General features: G+C 37.7%; 1 protein-coding gene across 1 annotated transcript; it reads right to left on the minus strand.

Annotated features, from left to right (window-relative positions):
• Positions 1-242: 242 nt before the first annotated feature.
• Positions 243-16241, minus strand: LOC137014790 (early endosome antigen 1). The gene is made up of 22 exons (XM_067379312.1): positions 16068-16241; positions 15912-15976; positions 11873-12146; positions 11592-11689; positions 10708-10831; positions 10444-10569; positions 9283-9408; positions 9089-9193; positions 8693-8881; positions 8333-8562; positions 7968-8229; positions 7793-7888; positions 6472-6603; positions 6313-6386; positions 5468-5552; positions 5277-5367; positions 3208-3290; positions 3018-3119; positions 2894-2934; positions 2212-2278; positions 1942-2133; positions 243-660 (listed from the first exon to the last, which is right to left on the minus strand). The coding sequence occupies exons 1-22, from the start codon at positions 16239-16241 to the stop codon at positions 652-654; spliced, it is 2745 nt and encodes a 914-aa protein (XP_067235413.1). The 3' UTR covers positions 243-651.
• Positions 16242-16863: the final 622 nt, after the last annotated feature.

The raw sequence follows: 16863 nt of genomic DNA on the forward strand, positions 1-16863 counted from the left end.
AAATGCAAAATGAAAAGCTGACATGACCTCAAGTCTGACCCAACCATGGACAGATATTAATGACCTTTACCCTATGTTGAAAGACTTTTTTTTGTTTGTTTTATAAATAAATCTCTTTAAAATCATATTTAGAACTATATATTTTTATTATGCTACTGTTGTGTAGATTCAGTGCAAATGTATGTATCAGTGAAATCAAATATGTCTGAACATTGTCTTTAGAAAACAAACTGCAACTGGTATTCAGATGAAACTGGCATTCAAGACAATAAAAATTAGTATTTATGGAAAGAATGATAATTGCAAAAATGGATATAGTTTTCAGTTTCATTTGACATCATGTTGGTGTTTTGTGTCAAATTTTAAATTTACTTCACAGTTGGTTCAAGCACTACTAAACAACAACAACATGCTTATGAATATTAGTTTAATTTTTAATAGCTTAACTATTCTGTATGGAAATTAAGGTGCATTTAGCAAAGTTGTCAGTACAGTATGAATCTTTGCAATGGCTCCCCTTTCCTTCTCCTCAAATGGATCCTTCTGTATCTTCCGAATCTGAATTACAAACCTCAACCTGCCTTGCAAGGAATGTTCCATCCTTGCAGCCCAGGGGAAATTTGTCCTGTTGTAAGTTTGGTTGAGGAGATATTACTTTAGCTGGACCAGCAAGACAGAAAGGAACACAATTACACCACATTAAATGATTGATAAATGGATAACATTTAAATGTAGCATTTCGAAACTTGGCCCCAATTTCTGTATATATGATTGGACTAGTCACATTTGTCACCTTCAACTAGTTTTTCATTTCTCTCTTTTAGATTTTCCTTTTTTTTATCTCTCACTGCTGACATCTGCTGGGAAAAGTAAGTGTAGGACATTTTAATGTTTTTTTTTTTAATTCATCATGTATTCTCACTGATTTTAATAATATCACACCACAGCACAAAAGCTGTTTATCCCATTATAGTTCTTTTCTAAGTACTTCAAGGATAAAACAACTGTACAACATTAGAAATCCCATTCAGTACAGGGTTTCTGTTGCGTTTTATCCCTTCTGACCACATCCTCTGCAGACGCCCTCCTGCAACCTTAAAAGCTGCTTATGTGCCCCTCCATCCCAGCATGCTCTTGATTAAGACAAAATGTTAGATCAGGATAGTCCAGTAAGAGTCTATGGCCTCATGTGCTTGTACATGGAGTTGTTTTGTTGGTAAAACGTCCCTCTTGAAAATATCACAGCTTCTTGTCAGATGATTAGTCTTCAACAATACTAGAATTAGAACAGAACTATAATTCCTTTAAAGGACTAGTTCACTTTAAAATGAAAATTACCCCAAGCTTTACTCACCCTCAAGCCATCCTAGGTGTATATGACTTTCTTCTTTCTGATGAACACAATCGGAGTTATATTAATAAATATCCTGATGCGTCCAAGCTTTATAATAGCAGTGAATGGGACCAACGAGTATGAAGCTGAAGAAAGTGCATCCATCCATCATAAACGTACTCCACACGGCTCTGGGAGGTTAATAAAGTCCTTCTGAAGCAAAGCGATGCATTTGTGTAAGAAAAATATCCATATTTAACAAGTTATAGCTAGATATTTTACTTTATAACTTGTTAAATATGGATATTTTTCTTACACAAATGCCCAGAGCCGCGTGGAGTACGTTTATGATGGTTGGATGCACTTTCATTAGCTTTATACTCGTTGATACCATTGACTGCCATTATAAAGCTTGGATGCGTCAGGATATTTATTAATATAACTCTGATTGTGTTCATCTGAAAGAAGCAATTCATATACACCTAGAATGGCTTGAGGGTAATTTTCATTTTAAAGTGAACTAATCCTTTAAGTATGTTATTGAAATATGAATGGCAAGGCAGATTTTTTAAAGTAGATTCTCAAGCATAATCTTTATCATAACATACCTGGGCTGTCTTGTTGTGGTGCTTCTGGTTGGTTGGCTGTTTCTGCTCCTCCCCTCTCTCAGACTTCTTTGATCCCCCCTGAGAGACTGAGATCTGGGATGAAGACCCCTTTGCTGCCCCCTGCTGGAGATCTTGCTGCAGTTCCTGTGTTTGTTTTTCCTGATGGTTTAATGTGTCAACAGCATTCCCGTTCTAAATGTGTCACACAGATGTTATTCATTTCAGTATTAAAAGGCATCATGATCTATGGCCAAGAAACAATGTGCTTACCTTAATACTTGTAGCATTTTGGACCCCGCTATCGACCAAACCAGGTCTTCTTGGGAACACTGGAGACCTTAGTAGTACACATATGACATATGTAAACATTTTATGTCAAATGTCAATAAAATTTGATTTATTGCCTCCTCTCCATGCGAGTTTAATTTCCTCTCCTGTCAAACGTGAATTATGACACTTGGAAAATTCCAGCATTCCCACCCCCACTCCTTTTCCTGAACCAGGATTCACGCAGATATATTGAGTAAAAGTTGGTAGCATTTATATGCTGTCTGTTTAGAACTTTGACTAACAAAACAAAACAAACTTCAGTCAAACTCTTTAAAACCTTACTTTTTGATTTTTAAAAACTTGTGGTTTATGGATTTGCTTCTATTTGATCTAAGGAATGATCAATAAAAGCAGTGAGACACACCTTGACTGATCTTGTTCAATAATGTGCCCATTCAGTGTGTCTGTCCGTCCATTTAAACGGCTCACTTACTGATTTTTCCACAGATTTTCAGTTGGGAACAAGAGAAGGGGGAAGGGAGAGTGCTGGGGCCTCTGAGTCTGGAATTTCCCCACTGTCTGATTTTTATATAGGAAGGAGTGGAAATAAACCCTCCTTGGGGGGAAGATAATGAATCAAACTGATCGACAACTGACAGAGTGTTCATTGTTCACTACTGACCTTTCTCCATGCTTCTCTCTCTCTCTGAACAGACTTTTCAGCTAGAGCACAGAAAGGAGATGTAAATAAGCACAGACAGGAAGTAGTATGATGAAGTGTTTAGTAGTATTACTATATGTAGCACCTGCTCAGTGACCAGCCTCCTCTGTTGGTTAGGATCTACAACATCTGAACCAGCAGGTTTCTGTTTTTTGTTCTCTGGTGGAGATTCTTTCTCTGCTTTTCCCTATATGGAAAGAAATGTGCTTTAAAGAAGCGAAGTATCAATGAATAAACACACTAACACACATGTGCAAACAGACGGCAGTCAATACCTGATGGGGAAGACTAAGATCGTACAGTTGTTGTAAGGCTTGGTCTCTCTCCTGCTCAAGCCTTTCAGCTCGCTTCTTGCTTTCTGGGGCCCAACATAAAAACAAGCTAAGTTTTAGGCCAAGTACATGAATTCATGAGGTAACAAATTCCTGCTGGAGAAAATGTGCATTCTTGAGTTGTTTTGGCGGGAACACACCTCCAGTACACAAGGGGGCGATAGAGTCACTTGCAAATGGCTGCACTTTTAAACTCTGGCCCTCAAAATACAGAGTTAGCTCCAAAGTTTATCAAACTCACCTGCCTGTAACCTTGGCTGCATCCGAAATCGTTTACTCTCGACTCGAGTAGGTAATTATTTTGAATACGTAATTACTTCACGACCGCTAAAAAAGTATGTTCTATATAGTATGAGTGTGTGTAGTATGAATGTAATCCGTAAGTACTACATTCGCCATGCTTTCATTATGACCTTCCAGCATCAGTTCACTGCCATTCTCAAATCCACTCCCATGGTCGGTGCAGATAGCCTAGTGTTTAGTGTGCCGACATATAGCGAAAAAATGCGTTCACGGCGACCGGAGTTTGATTCCCATCTTGAGGTCCTTTTTGGCGATACCGCCTCATTCTTTCCTGTCTGCTCTTTACTGTTCTCTCTGAATAAAGGCACAAAAAGCCCATATATATATTAACCCTTAAATGCATGACTGTTTCGCCAATCATTCTTACATATTTGGGTCTTTATTGACCCGGATCTATATCTAAAATGGAAGGATCTCTACCTGTCTCGATAATATAAAACTCCTCTGATATTAGAGTAACAATTACAGAAGAATAAAATAAGCTTATTTTGTTACCTTTTGGAGCTGGAAAGGGCTCAGTTTGAGCAGATATTTTATGCCATCATCGCTGTCCTCGTCGGAGCTCATTTCCCAGTAAATTCAGCAAATAATGGACTCGTTTTATGTTTGAGGTCACGAATATGAGCCCATTCGCGAATCTCAAACGTATTCTCAAAACTATATAATTTTCAACATTTTCAAAATCAACATTTCGAGCGCTAACAGCTTCATCCAGTAACAGTTACAGTCATATTTGATTGTGTTCAGTACTTGCTCTGCAGTAAATCGCTGAGCCATTTCATGTTTTTCTTATTATTTCGTTTTCTGTCTGAAGGAGTCGTCAATTCAGCATTGTGTTTCAGACATTGCCACCTTGTGGAATAAAGGTGATTTGCACTTATTCCGTCATCTAAGATTCAATTATTGTTGTGCAGAAAAAATATATGTACACTCATACACACCTCGGGTCGTTAGCAACCCTATACAATTTTTACAAAAAATGAATACAAAAATAGGCACTCTTTTATGATTTTATGATTTTTTTTCTTGTTATATTATTTATAATGAATTGATTGAGGAATACTAAGAAGGTTGATGTCTAACTTTAAAAAATGAACAAGGAGGAGGATAGTGAATGACGACCCGGGTCACTAAAGACCCGAGGTATGCATTTAAGGGTTATAAAAAAAAAAAAATCCTCTCCCGTGGCCTCATGGGATAGTAAAATGTCCATCTCATGTGCACTTTATGCACTTTAGAGTTGTAGGATATCCGGGTACTTTTTGCCTGCACTTTTATGAGTACTATGAATTCGGACATTTTGTCACATACTGTTTTCCACCTACTATAAAGTAGGGTAGTGTGCGATTTTGGATGCATCCATAGATTAGCTTGTTCGTATGGTTGAGACTAAACTTTGCACTAAAGTAGGTCGAAAACCCCTGTTTTAAACAGTATGATTTAGTATTCAGGTAGCTAGCCAAAAACAGATCAACAGTTTCAACTTATTTGAAATTTAAAACTGGTGTACCGCCTTTATAGCAGATGTGCTAATGCTAATGCCCTACAGAGCCCCTTCCTGTGCAAAAACTATGCCTGCTGGTGTTGTGTTTTGAATTGTGACATTTCGGAACACAACAATTTGTGAAATCGAGCTTGCTAGGAGATTTTGTGTTAATGTAATTGTGACAAATGTTTAGGCTTTACTCAATTGTAGCATAAGGAGATACCTTCTAGCAGTGCCTTCAGTGACTCTAAGTCCTCAGGACTGCATTCACTGACCACTTCCTCTCTCGACTGCTGCTCTTTATGATCAAAAATCTGCCCGAGATAAGAGGCACAAAGATGTGGCATATTGAAACCTCATTAGATTAATCTGTTCTGCTGTGAGAAACTTTTAACGTCATGGTTGTCATTGTACCTCCTGCTCCAGGGCGGATATCTTGATCTGAGCCTCTGCTTTCTCTGTTATCCTCTGTATCTCCAGGTTCTTCAGATCTTGATCCCTGTGGTAGCATGAAAAAGAGTTGATGACATGAAACATTAAAGGAACAATAAGCGGCTGCTTCCAGTTTGACTTGTTTTTGATAGCACTGCATGGTCACATTACATGACCGTTAAACCCCCAACTGGAAATAAATGGTGTCCTTTGTCCTGATGAACTTGTCTGAATCCTCAAACAGTCACATGCATTATTCATTTTCATATGCCATAATCATTCATATTTTGCCAGTCAACATAGCTGTATGAATGTAATATATTTAGATAATATATTATACAGATTTCCCTGTATACTTTTTAAAAATACCATATTTCCATATATATATATATATATATATATATATATATATATATATATATATATATATATATATATATATATATATATATAATTTTTTTTTATTATTATTATTTTTTTTACTGTATTTTTAATTAAATAAATGTAGCCTTGGTGAGCAGACGAAACTTCTTTTAAAAACATTAAAAATCTTAGTGGTTCCAAACTTTTGGACTGACATATATATATATATACATGAACTAGCACGTCTATAACGCAGGGCAATATTTTGTGTGAAATAAAATCAATAATTCAGCCACAAAACAGTAACAAACTAACATCAAGGAAGAGGCTACACCAGAGTACAAAACCGACACACCCTCTCAAACACACACTCACTTACCCACACACAGAGACACACACAGAGTATGTATGTGTGTGTGTTTATTTTATCTCTACGGGAATGGAATTATTAGTAAAATACATACTTCTCTTTAATTTCTTGATCTTTCTCTATCAGCTGCTGCTCCATCCTCTGGACTTTACCACTCTGTTGTGATACCTGCACAATATGAAAAATCATATCGCCATCCTTGCATCAAACCCACCAAGATTACACAGATTTCCGTCAGGTATGCCGGCCCCACCTGAGTGCGAGAAGACTGCAGCTCCTGTAGCTGCTCCTCCAGCTCAGTGTCTCGGATCTTCAGCATGTCCTTCACCTTCAGCAGCTCCGCCTTCACCTGCACTAACTCTCCATCCATGTCTTCAAGAGACACCTTAGGAAGACATGACGTGAAAAAAAAAAAAAAACTCACATTATTTGGCTTACAAATTAACGTTGTCACTGAATAGCTCTTTAAATACATTATATACAACCCCAATTCCAAAAATGTTGGGACCTGTTTAAAAATTTGTATAAAATAACATAAAAAAGAGTTTCAAATCTCCAATCTGTGAAAGAGTGCTAAAAAGATTGTGGAAAACAATGTTCTTCAATGTCAAATTGCAAAGGCTTTGCAAATCTCATCATCTACAGCACAAAACATCATCAAAAGATTCAGAGAAACTGGAGAAATCTCTGTGCATAAGGAACAAGGCCGAAGACCTTTATTGGATGCCCGTGGTCTTCAGGCCCTCAGACGACACTGCATCACTCATTGGCATGATTGTGTCAATGACAATTCTAAATGGGCCCAGGAATACTTCCAGAAACCACTGTCGGTAAACACAATCCGCCGTTCCATCTGCAGATGCCAACTAAAGCTCTATCAAGCAAAAAGAAAGCCATATGTGAACATGGTCCAGAAGCACCGTCGTGTCCTTTGGGCCAAGGCTCATTTAAAATAGACTCTTTCAAAGTGAAAAAGTGTTGTATGGTCAGAGAAGTCCAAATTTGACATTCTTGTTAGAAATCATAGACGCCGTGTCGTCCGGGCTAAAGAGGAGAAAGACCTTTCGGCATGTCATCTGCGTTCAGTTCAAAAGCCAGCATCTCTGATGGTATGGGGGTGCATAAGTGTATACGGTATGGGCAACTTGCATGTTTTGGAAGGCACTATCAATGCTGAAAGGTATATAAAGGTTTTAGAGCAACATATGCTCCCCTCCAGATGACGTCTATTTCAGGGAAGGCCTTGTGTATTTCAGCAGGACAATGCAAAACCACATACTGCAGCAATTACAACAGCATGGCTTCGTCGTAGAAGAGTTTGAGACCTGTAGAAAGGCATCACATTTGAAATGAGCTCATTTTGTGCATAAAATTGTAAAATTTCTCAAAATGTTCTATTGTGAATAAAATATTGGCTCATGTGATTTGAAAGTCTTTTAGTTTTCATTTTATTCAAATTTAAAAAAACGTCCCAACATTTCTGGAATTCGGGTTGTATTTAAAACCTTTAAAGATCATATGGGAAATTTTGACTATGACATCAGGATGGGTGAATAGAAGAACAAAGGACATACAGAGCTACCCATGAGTCTCTGCTGCACATGGCCTCTGTCCCTCTCAGGCTTTATCTGTTGCCTGCAGTCATCTAGTGGCAAAACATCAGCTTCTCGCTGTAAGACAACATATAAATATACTAACACACCACAGTAACACTAATAAAAGGGGACCAAAAATGAAAATAAAAGTTACTTTGTCATTCTGTTGACTCTTGAGCTCATCAAGTTCTGCCTGTGTCGAGCATAATGTCATCGCCACATCCAGCCACCTCTCGTTCCAGTGAGCGGCCACTTTCCTTAACTCCTCCTTCTCCTTCTCAAACGCCGCCCTCATATGCTGATGCTCCTCCTCTTTTTGCTTATACTCCGCCTCCAAGATTTGGACTTTTTTTTCCAGGTCTTGACATTTTATTTGCAGAGTCTGATTTTCTTGCTCAAAATTGCCCTGCGGTTCCCTTGATATATGAAATGAATAACCGCGATTAGAGACATAACACACACAAAAATTAATTCATTTTCAAGCAACACTGAAGTTAATAATGAACACTGCTATCATACCTGTGTTGGCAGCATTTCTCCCCCAGCTCTCTAATCTTCTCGTGAAGTCCATCATCAAACGTTTTCTTCAGTTCCTCTTTCTCTCCAATCAGCTGCAAGCGCTCAGTCTCCAGTGCTGCAATCTGATTAGTTTGGATCATTTTCTGTGCCTCCAGCTCGTGTAGCTGGTTAAGGGTCACCTGTAGCCTCTCTTTAGCCTTGGTCAGATCAGACGACAGCTTTTCGTTTAACTGAAAGAACAGAGCATTCAAAAAGAGGCTGTTCAGAACAATTCATAACATACTAGCTAAAAGTATTTTAATGAAGGTTAATCTAAGGATTCTTTGATGTTCACAGTTTGGAAACAGAGTGACCTCTGACCTCTTTAATGGAAAGCAGCTCCTCCTTCATGAACATGGTTTCCATCTTCTGTTTGCTGGCCTGGCTCTTAGTTTGAGAAATCTCAGAATGGAGCTCACACACCTGCTCATTGAAGCCCTGTTTGCTCCTCTGTTCCCTCTGCAACTGCAGATCCAGAGTCTGAATCCTCTGATGAAGCTCTGCTTTCTCCTTTACAGACAATCATACACAGAAGGGTCATCGTTTGACTAACTAACTAACTCAACTGGTGGGTTATGACCCAGAAATGGTCAAGGACAGCAGAGGGAATCAATGCTAAATGCTTATGATAAATGTTATGTATGATAAAAAAAAAGATATTGTGTTGGGTCGCCACTTAATGTCCAATGTAAATTAATATGAAATGAAATGTCAGACCTGGACAAGACGGTCTTTATCCATTAAAGCTCCAGATAGTTTGACCTTTAAGTCATTCAGATTGTCTTCTAGTCTCCGTGTCTTAGTGGAAAACAGGTCTTTTTCCTGAGGAAGAGTGATAATAGTTATTCTGGCAGTGGTGTTGTGTCATAATGAAACTTTAGAGAGTGTAGCACAGCTTTTTTCGCTTGTACCAGCTCCATTTGCCCCAGGCGGCCGCGGGACTCATTCAGCTGGTCCTCTAGCTCTGCCTGGGTCCGGACGGAGCTGCTCAGTCTTTGTTCCAACTCTTCTGCTTGCTTTATTGCCTCTTGCTTACCCTGGGTAAACATTTACATACTTTTTAGATCTAATCTTGGTATAATTTTTGTGCATTTATGGTAACTTTAATCACAATGAGCAAATTTTAAAGGAACAGTTCACCAAAAATGAAAATTCTGTCATCAGTTACTCACTTTCATTTTGTTCCAAACCTGTGTGACTTTTGTTCTTCTGTTGAACACAAAATAACATTTTTGAAGAAGTTTTTGTCATAAAAGAGTTGTTTTGGAGTTATTTTAGTATTATTTATATACTATTTTATTTTTAAATTTCCAGATTTCATTTTAATTTTAGTAATTTTGTTACATTTATTAGTTTATTTATATTACTATTAAGGGTTTCATTTATTTTTGTTTCCATTTTAGTTTTTATTTATTTCCAGTTAGTAATTTTTAGTGCTTTAATTTAAACTTAATTCAGTCATTTGCCAAGGCAGCATTTCTCATTTTCATTTAGTTTTAAGTTTTTCATCTTATATTTATATTGTATTCATTTTAGTTTTATTTCATTAACAAAACTTGGTCAGCATTTACTGTAGCAGTTCTTAGTGCTTTCAGAAACCCTCCTCCTTCCCCAGCTCCACCTGTATAGATCTGCTACGGGTAATTCATGAATGCTAAATTGTAAAGCAGCTTACTTGCTACAGCAGCATGTTGTGTATGTATTGGCTGCAGCAAGTCGTGTACTATCTCTGCAGCAGCAATAATCAACAGCAGCAACAATAATCACCAGAATCAGCAATAGCAGCAGCAGCGTAGCACATCTATTCGCCAAGACCAAACATATCAACATTGTTATATCTATTACCATGCCAATCACTCCAAGAGTTGTCATGACAGAAATAGTTTTAGTTAACAATAATAGCCTTATTTCAGACCCCACTGACTTCCATTGTACACACAAAAAAACTTCTATTGTGTTCAGAAGAAGAGAGAAATGTATACAGGTTTGGAACATCCTGAGGATGAGTAAGTGATGACAGAGTTTTCATTTTTGTATGAACTATCCCTTTATATTTCGAATCAATGTTTAACCTCTTCAGAGGAGTGGAGCTGTCTCAGCGCACTGTCTTTCTCATATTCCAGGTCGTCTGTTCTCTCCTCTGCCTTTCTGAGAGCTTCTCTGAGCTTCTTTATCTCCTTCTCAACCTGCTTCTGTCCCTGAAGGAAGAAGCAGCATACAAAACCTTCTTAGTTGATTCAAAGTATCAAAGATGGAATTTTCTCATGTACTTTTGCAATCACTTATTGTGATTCTGTGAAGTCTTAGGGGTTTTTATCACATATAAGGAGCTCTACTTCTCTGAGGGTTTCATCTTTTGTAGCAGGCAGAGTTCTGTTGAGTGGGTTTGGTGATGTGGGTGGAGTCCTTCTCTCCAGGTTCGATCTCATCTTCAAAATGTCCAACTCAAGCTGAAGAACTCTTATTTTACAAAGAGAGTACATTATCAAGCAGCACAACCGTTTTCAACATTGATAATAATAATAAACGTTTCTTGAGCAGCAAATCAGCATATTAGAATGATTTCTGAAGGATCATGTGACACTGAAGACCCAAAAATTCAGCTTTGCATCACAGAAATAAATTACATTTTAAAATATATTAACATAGAAAACAGTTATTTTAAATTGTAATAATATTTCACAATATTACTGTTTTTACTGTATTTTTAATTAAATAAATGCACTTTTGGTGAGCATAAGTATGGAAGCTTATTTCCGCCACTGAATAAAAAATAAAAAGGTAATTGCAACTTTTTAATCCCACAATTCTGACTTTTTTTCCTCAGAATTGCATGATATAAACTCGCAATTGTGTGTTATAAAGTCAGAATTGTGAGATATAAACTTGCAATTCTGAGAAAAAAGTCAGTTTTTTTTCCTCACAACTGGGATTTATAAATCACAATTGTGAGCTTATGTCTTAAAATTCTGAGAAAAGAAGTCAGAATTGTGAGATAAAAACTCGCAATTATCTTTTTTTATTATTATTTAGTGGCAGAAACAACTTCCATACATCTTTCAACAGCATTAAAAAAAAAAAAAAAAACAACCCCAAACCTTTGAATGGTAGTTTTGTGTGCATAAATAAAAATACTTGGTAGTGCTAAGTAGTAATCCATTTATGTATTTGTTACATAATGTGTGGATTCCATAAATAGTGCCAACTCTCTATAACTCACTTGTCATGTAATTCGCCTCGACGGCGGCTCTCCTCAAAGCGACTCAGCTCTGCAGCTTCCTTGTCTTGTTCAAGAGCACTCACTGCTTCAGACAGCTGCTGCGAGGGAGAAAAATCAGCAGAGATGAGTGTTCCTTGAAGACAACAGCAGACTTTGATACCTCTTTTCTTTTTTCATCTCATCAAATGCCTCAGCCAATTTAACCAATATCAAACAAAACATAATTGTAAAATTCAGCAGATTTCAAACTACTTCAGTTGGTGAGGAAGCAAGATCCATACCTTGTGCTTCATCTCCAGAATGTTTGAGGTGCTCTGGCTTTGTTGAAGCTGAGACCCTTTGGATTTCAGAAGGTCTGTCTGAGTGTCCAAGTGACCTTTGGCCTCTCTTAGCCTCTGGACGAGCTCTGCCCTCCTCATGCTGCTTTCCTCCAGGGCAGCTCTGAGCTCAAAGTCCTCAGCAGAAGAGTGTGATCGTGGAGCTCCCTCTGGAGCCAAACGAGATGCAGATCTCGTCATGCCTAGAGAGCCCTTGAGCTTCTGGCTGTCAAGAGTGCTGATACAGAGAGAACACTAAGTATGTGATAAAAGTACTGCATCTGGCTGGTTGTTATCGCAAAATAAATCTTGTCTTTTATCACCCTGAAGGGGTTTATTTTGCGATAACAACCTTCTGGATGTACATTATCCCGCTTATTATTATTTTTATTAAAGGGTTAGTTCACCTAAAGCTGAAAATTATGTCATTAATTACTCTCCCTCATGTCGTTCCACACCCGTAAGACCTTCGTTCATCTTCGGAACACAAATTAAGATATTTTTGATCAAATTTGATGGTTCAGTGAGACCATTGCAAGCAAGATCATTTCCTTTTTTAAATGCCCAGAAAGCTACTAAAGACATATTTAAAAAAGTTCATGTGACTACAGTGGTTCAACCTTAATGTTATGAAGCGACGAGAATACTTTTTGTGCGCCAAAAAATAAAAATAAATAAAAAACAGCGACTTTATTCAACAATATCTAGTGTTGGGCGATTTCAAAACACTGCTTCATGAAGCTTCGAAGCTTTACGAATCTTTTGTGTCGAATCAGTGGTTTGGAGTGTGTATCAAACTGCAAAAGTCACGTGATTTCAGTAATCAAGGCTCATAAGTCATAAGTGTTTTGAAATTTCAATAGTTCACGTGACTGTGGCAGTTTGATACGAGTTCTGAGCCACTGATTCGAAACAAAAGATTCACTAGATATTGTTGAAAAAAGACGTTTTTGTTTTTTGTTTTTGGTGCACAAAAAGTATTCTCGTTACTTCATAACATTAAAGGGTTAGTTCACCCAAAAATGAAAATTATGTCATTGACTCACCCTCATGTCGTTCCAAACCCGTAAGACCTTCGTTCATCTTCAGAACACAGTTTAAGATATTTTAGATTTAGTCCGAGAGCTTTCTGTCCCTCCATTGAAAATGTATGTACGGTAAACTGTCCATGTCCAGAAAGGTAATAAAAACATCATCAAAATAGTCCATGTGACATCAGTGGGTCAATTAGAATTTGTTGAAGCATCGAAAATACATTTTGGTCCAAAAATAACAAAAACTACGACTTTATTCAGCATTGTCTTCTCTTCCGGGTTTGTTGTCTATCCGCGTTCACGACTCCGCTTCTTCTTCTTCTTTCCTGTTTTACGGCGGTTGGCATCCAGCTTATTGGTGCATTAGCGCCCCCTTCTGCTCCGGAGTGTGGTTCACGACTCCGCAGTGACGCTGCTGATGTAAGACGCTGCTGACGTGTTATCCGGTGTGCCCGAGCTTCGTTTACAGTCTGAGGGAGACGCACGCTGTATTCAAGCTATTCTACATTGTTTGTATTTTGGTATTGCTGTATTTTTTAAAATGGTTTGTAAGTGTGCATGTCGCGGATGTCCTAATCGCCAAAAACAATGACGTAAAAGTGCATTAGCAACGCCGACAGATGAAAGGATTCAATGGAATCAATTCAATGGAAAGGATTCCAGAAGAGAAGACAATGCTGAATAAAGTCTTTTTGTTATTTTTGGACCAAAATGTATTTTCGATGCTTCAACAAATTCTAACTGACCCACTGATGTCACATGGACTACTTTGATGATGTTTTTATTACCTTTCTGGACATGGACAGTGAGTCATTAATGACATAATTTTCTTTTTTGGGTGATCTAACCCTTTAAGGTTGAACCACTGTATTCACATGAACTGTTTGAAATATTTTTTTTCTGGGCATTGAAAAAGGAAATGATCTTGCTGGCACGAAGGTCTTACAGGTGTGGAACGACATGAGAGTGAATAATAAATTACATAATTTTACATTTTTGGTTGAACTAACCCTTTAATATTGCAGTATTTATTATAAATGATTTATTTGTGTACATCATTTTTTAAATTCACATGCCTTAATAATCTTTAATCAAAATAAATTCCACTCCCTCTTGTAGCATCATGTCTTCTCTTTTGATGCATTTACTGGTGACAGAGTTTTTTATGCTATAGAAAACAATTGTAGAATTAGTTTGCTTACTATAAAAGCCAGAAGTGTTTTGAGGGCTTCTTGGTCTACGTGACTGTAAGGGTCAGATGTATCTAAGAAGTTAATTTGGCCACTAAGCATATTTTACTGGTAATTTTCCACCAGACAACAGGAGGATGTGAAATGAATAAGATCATTATTAAGGGTGTCACGTGAAGGCTTCTTGCCTCTGGGGACTGTTGATTGTTTTTGATACAATCTTTTATTTTGCCTATGAGAAAGGGTTGACCATTAATTGGCAGAATTCCACCACGAGAGATAAAATCAAAAGATGTAGACTAGTTGGCAGTCGGCCCTTACAAAGAGAATTATCTCTTGCATATGCAACACCTGCAGTTTAACTGGAGATGTGACTGTAGTGAAAATGTTGGGGAGTACGTGGGAGACTCCAGGAAGAGAAAGGGAGGAGAGCACCTGTAAATGAGATCATGGAAAAGAACTGTAGGGGTGGATCTTACACTGTTTTAACACATAAGAAAAAATGATAAAAACTGAGCTAGAGACATTCAGATGTGGAGCTGGCATCTCACTTTGTTGCTTGTCAATACAGTTAAACTCCTGGGACCTGGAACTTCAACTCTGAGAGTTTTTCTTTGAGACCACAACTGAAGGGACACAGACATTGAATTTGCCACAACACTGGCGTGAGGGCGGGACAACCTGTCACTCACATGAGATCAACCAATAGCAAACCATAACCATCCAATCAATTCAAGATGAACAAAATCAAGTCCTGCCATAAATTTTGTTTTGTTCAAGAAGCCATTTCACTTCACAATAGGGAAGAAAAGTCATGCCGTTTTTAAAATCACAGCCATTTGTAGGTGACTCTATCACCCCCTTGTGTACTGGAGGTGTGTTCTTGCCAAAACAACTCAAGAATGTACAGTGTACAGCAGGAATGTGTGGAACTTCCCAACTTTAAGAGATAATGTACAGTCGTATCAATTATTACACAGCTTTTCACCACATAAATAAGGACAGACATAAAATGTTGATTTGAGAAGAAAACATTTTAAAATGTCTTACCTGTTTATTATCTTTTGATCTATTATAGTGTACAAAACAATTATTCTAGCAACAAGACTAACAGTTCAGCAATATTACTTTAGGCCTACTATTACCATGGTTTCATTTTACAGTAAATACAGTTGAATAACTGAGGCACAACATGGCACCAGCTGCGTTTGAATGAAACGAGGGAGAGAGTGCATCTGCGGTGTGATACAAGCATCAGCTTCAAATACCTGGATGAGCAGTCATTATTCAGCATTGCTACTGATGACGGACATTATTGGGGAATAACTGACCACGGAATGTCACAACTGACCAATTAGAAAGCCATATAATAAGTGCACATACTGCTCAAGATTTAGTATTTTTTTCAAGATTCAGACTTTAAAACAGAAATTGCAACAGACTTTTCTTCCATTATTATAATGTATAAACAGCTTCTTGAACAAGAAATAATGTAGGGCAGAACTTGATTTTATCCATAAGGAATTGATTGGATGGTTGTGGTTTGCTATTGGTCGATCTCATGTGAGTGACAGCTTGTCCCCCCTCACGCCAGTAAACACATCATCAGAGAAGAGATGTCACTCATGAGGGAGGGGAAGTTATTTTGATTAAAAATTATGAGGGAACATGAATAAAAAACTGACGTGCACCGAAAATCATTTATAATAAATACTGCAATATTCCATAAAAAAATAAGAATTGTCCATTTTGATTTCATGATGGCTTTAAAGCACTAACCTGGTGCTGATTTTTGAGCGTAGAGCCGATCCAGGTAAGCCCATACAACTCCATGCTGGAGATTTCTGAAGGAAGGGTAACATTTTTTTAAATTATGTAAAAGAATATGAAAAAAAAAGATTTGTTTTCATATCCACAGCTTCAGTTTGTACATACCCGAGCTTTAAAACCAGATCTCCTATCCCAAAAGTCAAGATCCGAGAGAGCGAGAGGACTTAGAGACCTAAGAGTGTGTCGGAAAGATCTACGGCCCGGATCAGCGTCCCATTCCTGGTCACTCCAGAAATCTGAAGGTGAAAGGCTTCGTCTTTCTCCTCTCCACTTGGCCATGTTCATGAGAGCTCTGGAAAGTGAGTTGAGATACTGTGTACTCAACTGCACACTGTCCTGCCCTTTTACAAAACAATTTCACACGAACCAGAGAGTTTGAACGGAGCACGTCAGAGTGGCACAACAACATGGAAACAATGTCTTATGTTTATTTGTTGCTATAATCTGCTGGGACAAGCAACATCTGTTGCAGAAAGGGTTTTGTAGTGTTTACTCTTTCATAATATGCATGTTATTAAGAGTAAATATCTACTATTAATTAAGATGAATGTACCACTAATGCTGCCTATATATAATTTATAAGTACATAATCACCAGGACAATATAACATACCTTCTGTATGCTTGGTTACGGTTGTTTTTCCTCCTTGTTTTTCTATATACACACTCAGCTTCCTTATTGAGCAGGCAGTGCTGTTGAAGGAAAGCTTGCAGCAGGTATCTATGGTGACTGTCATATACAGGACACAGAGAGTGTGTGTCCAGCCCACCTCTTCAGCGAATAATAATCATTCTGTGAGACTGTTTCTGGAAGGTATGATTACAACGATGAACATTTACCATGTACCTGTCAAAACACTGTAACTAGTCAATGACAACAATGACATATCTATTTATATATA

This window comes from Chanodichthys erythropterus, chromosome 24, assembly GCF_024489055.1.
Source record: "Chanodichthys erythropterus isolate Z2021 chromosome 24, ASM2448905v1, whole genome shotgun sequence".
Lineage (NCBI taxonomy): Eukaryota > Metazoa > Chordata > Actinopteri > Cypriniformes > Xenocyprididae > Chanodichthys > Chanodichthys erythropterus.

Bases quoted from the DNA above. Each gene is read 5' to 3' on its own strand.
- LOC137014790 (XM_067379312.1), bottom strand. From the start codon at position 16,241: ATGGCCAAGTGGAGAGGAGAAAGACGAAGCCTTTCACCTTCAGATTTC. The intron at 8,563-8,692 runs GTCAGAGGTCAC...CTGTTCTTTCAG, and splicing joins AGCTGCTTTCCATTAAAGAG to TTAAACGAAAAGCTGTCGTC. The intron at 3,291-5,276 runs GTATCTCCTTAT...GTTGGGCCCCAG, and splicing joins ACTGAAGGCACTGCTAGAAG to AAAGCAAGAAGCGAGCTGAA.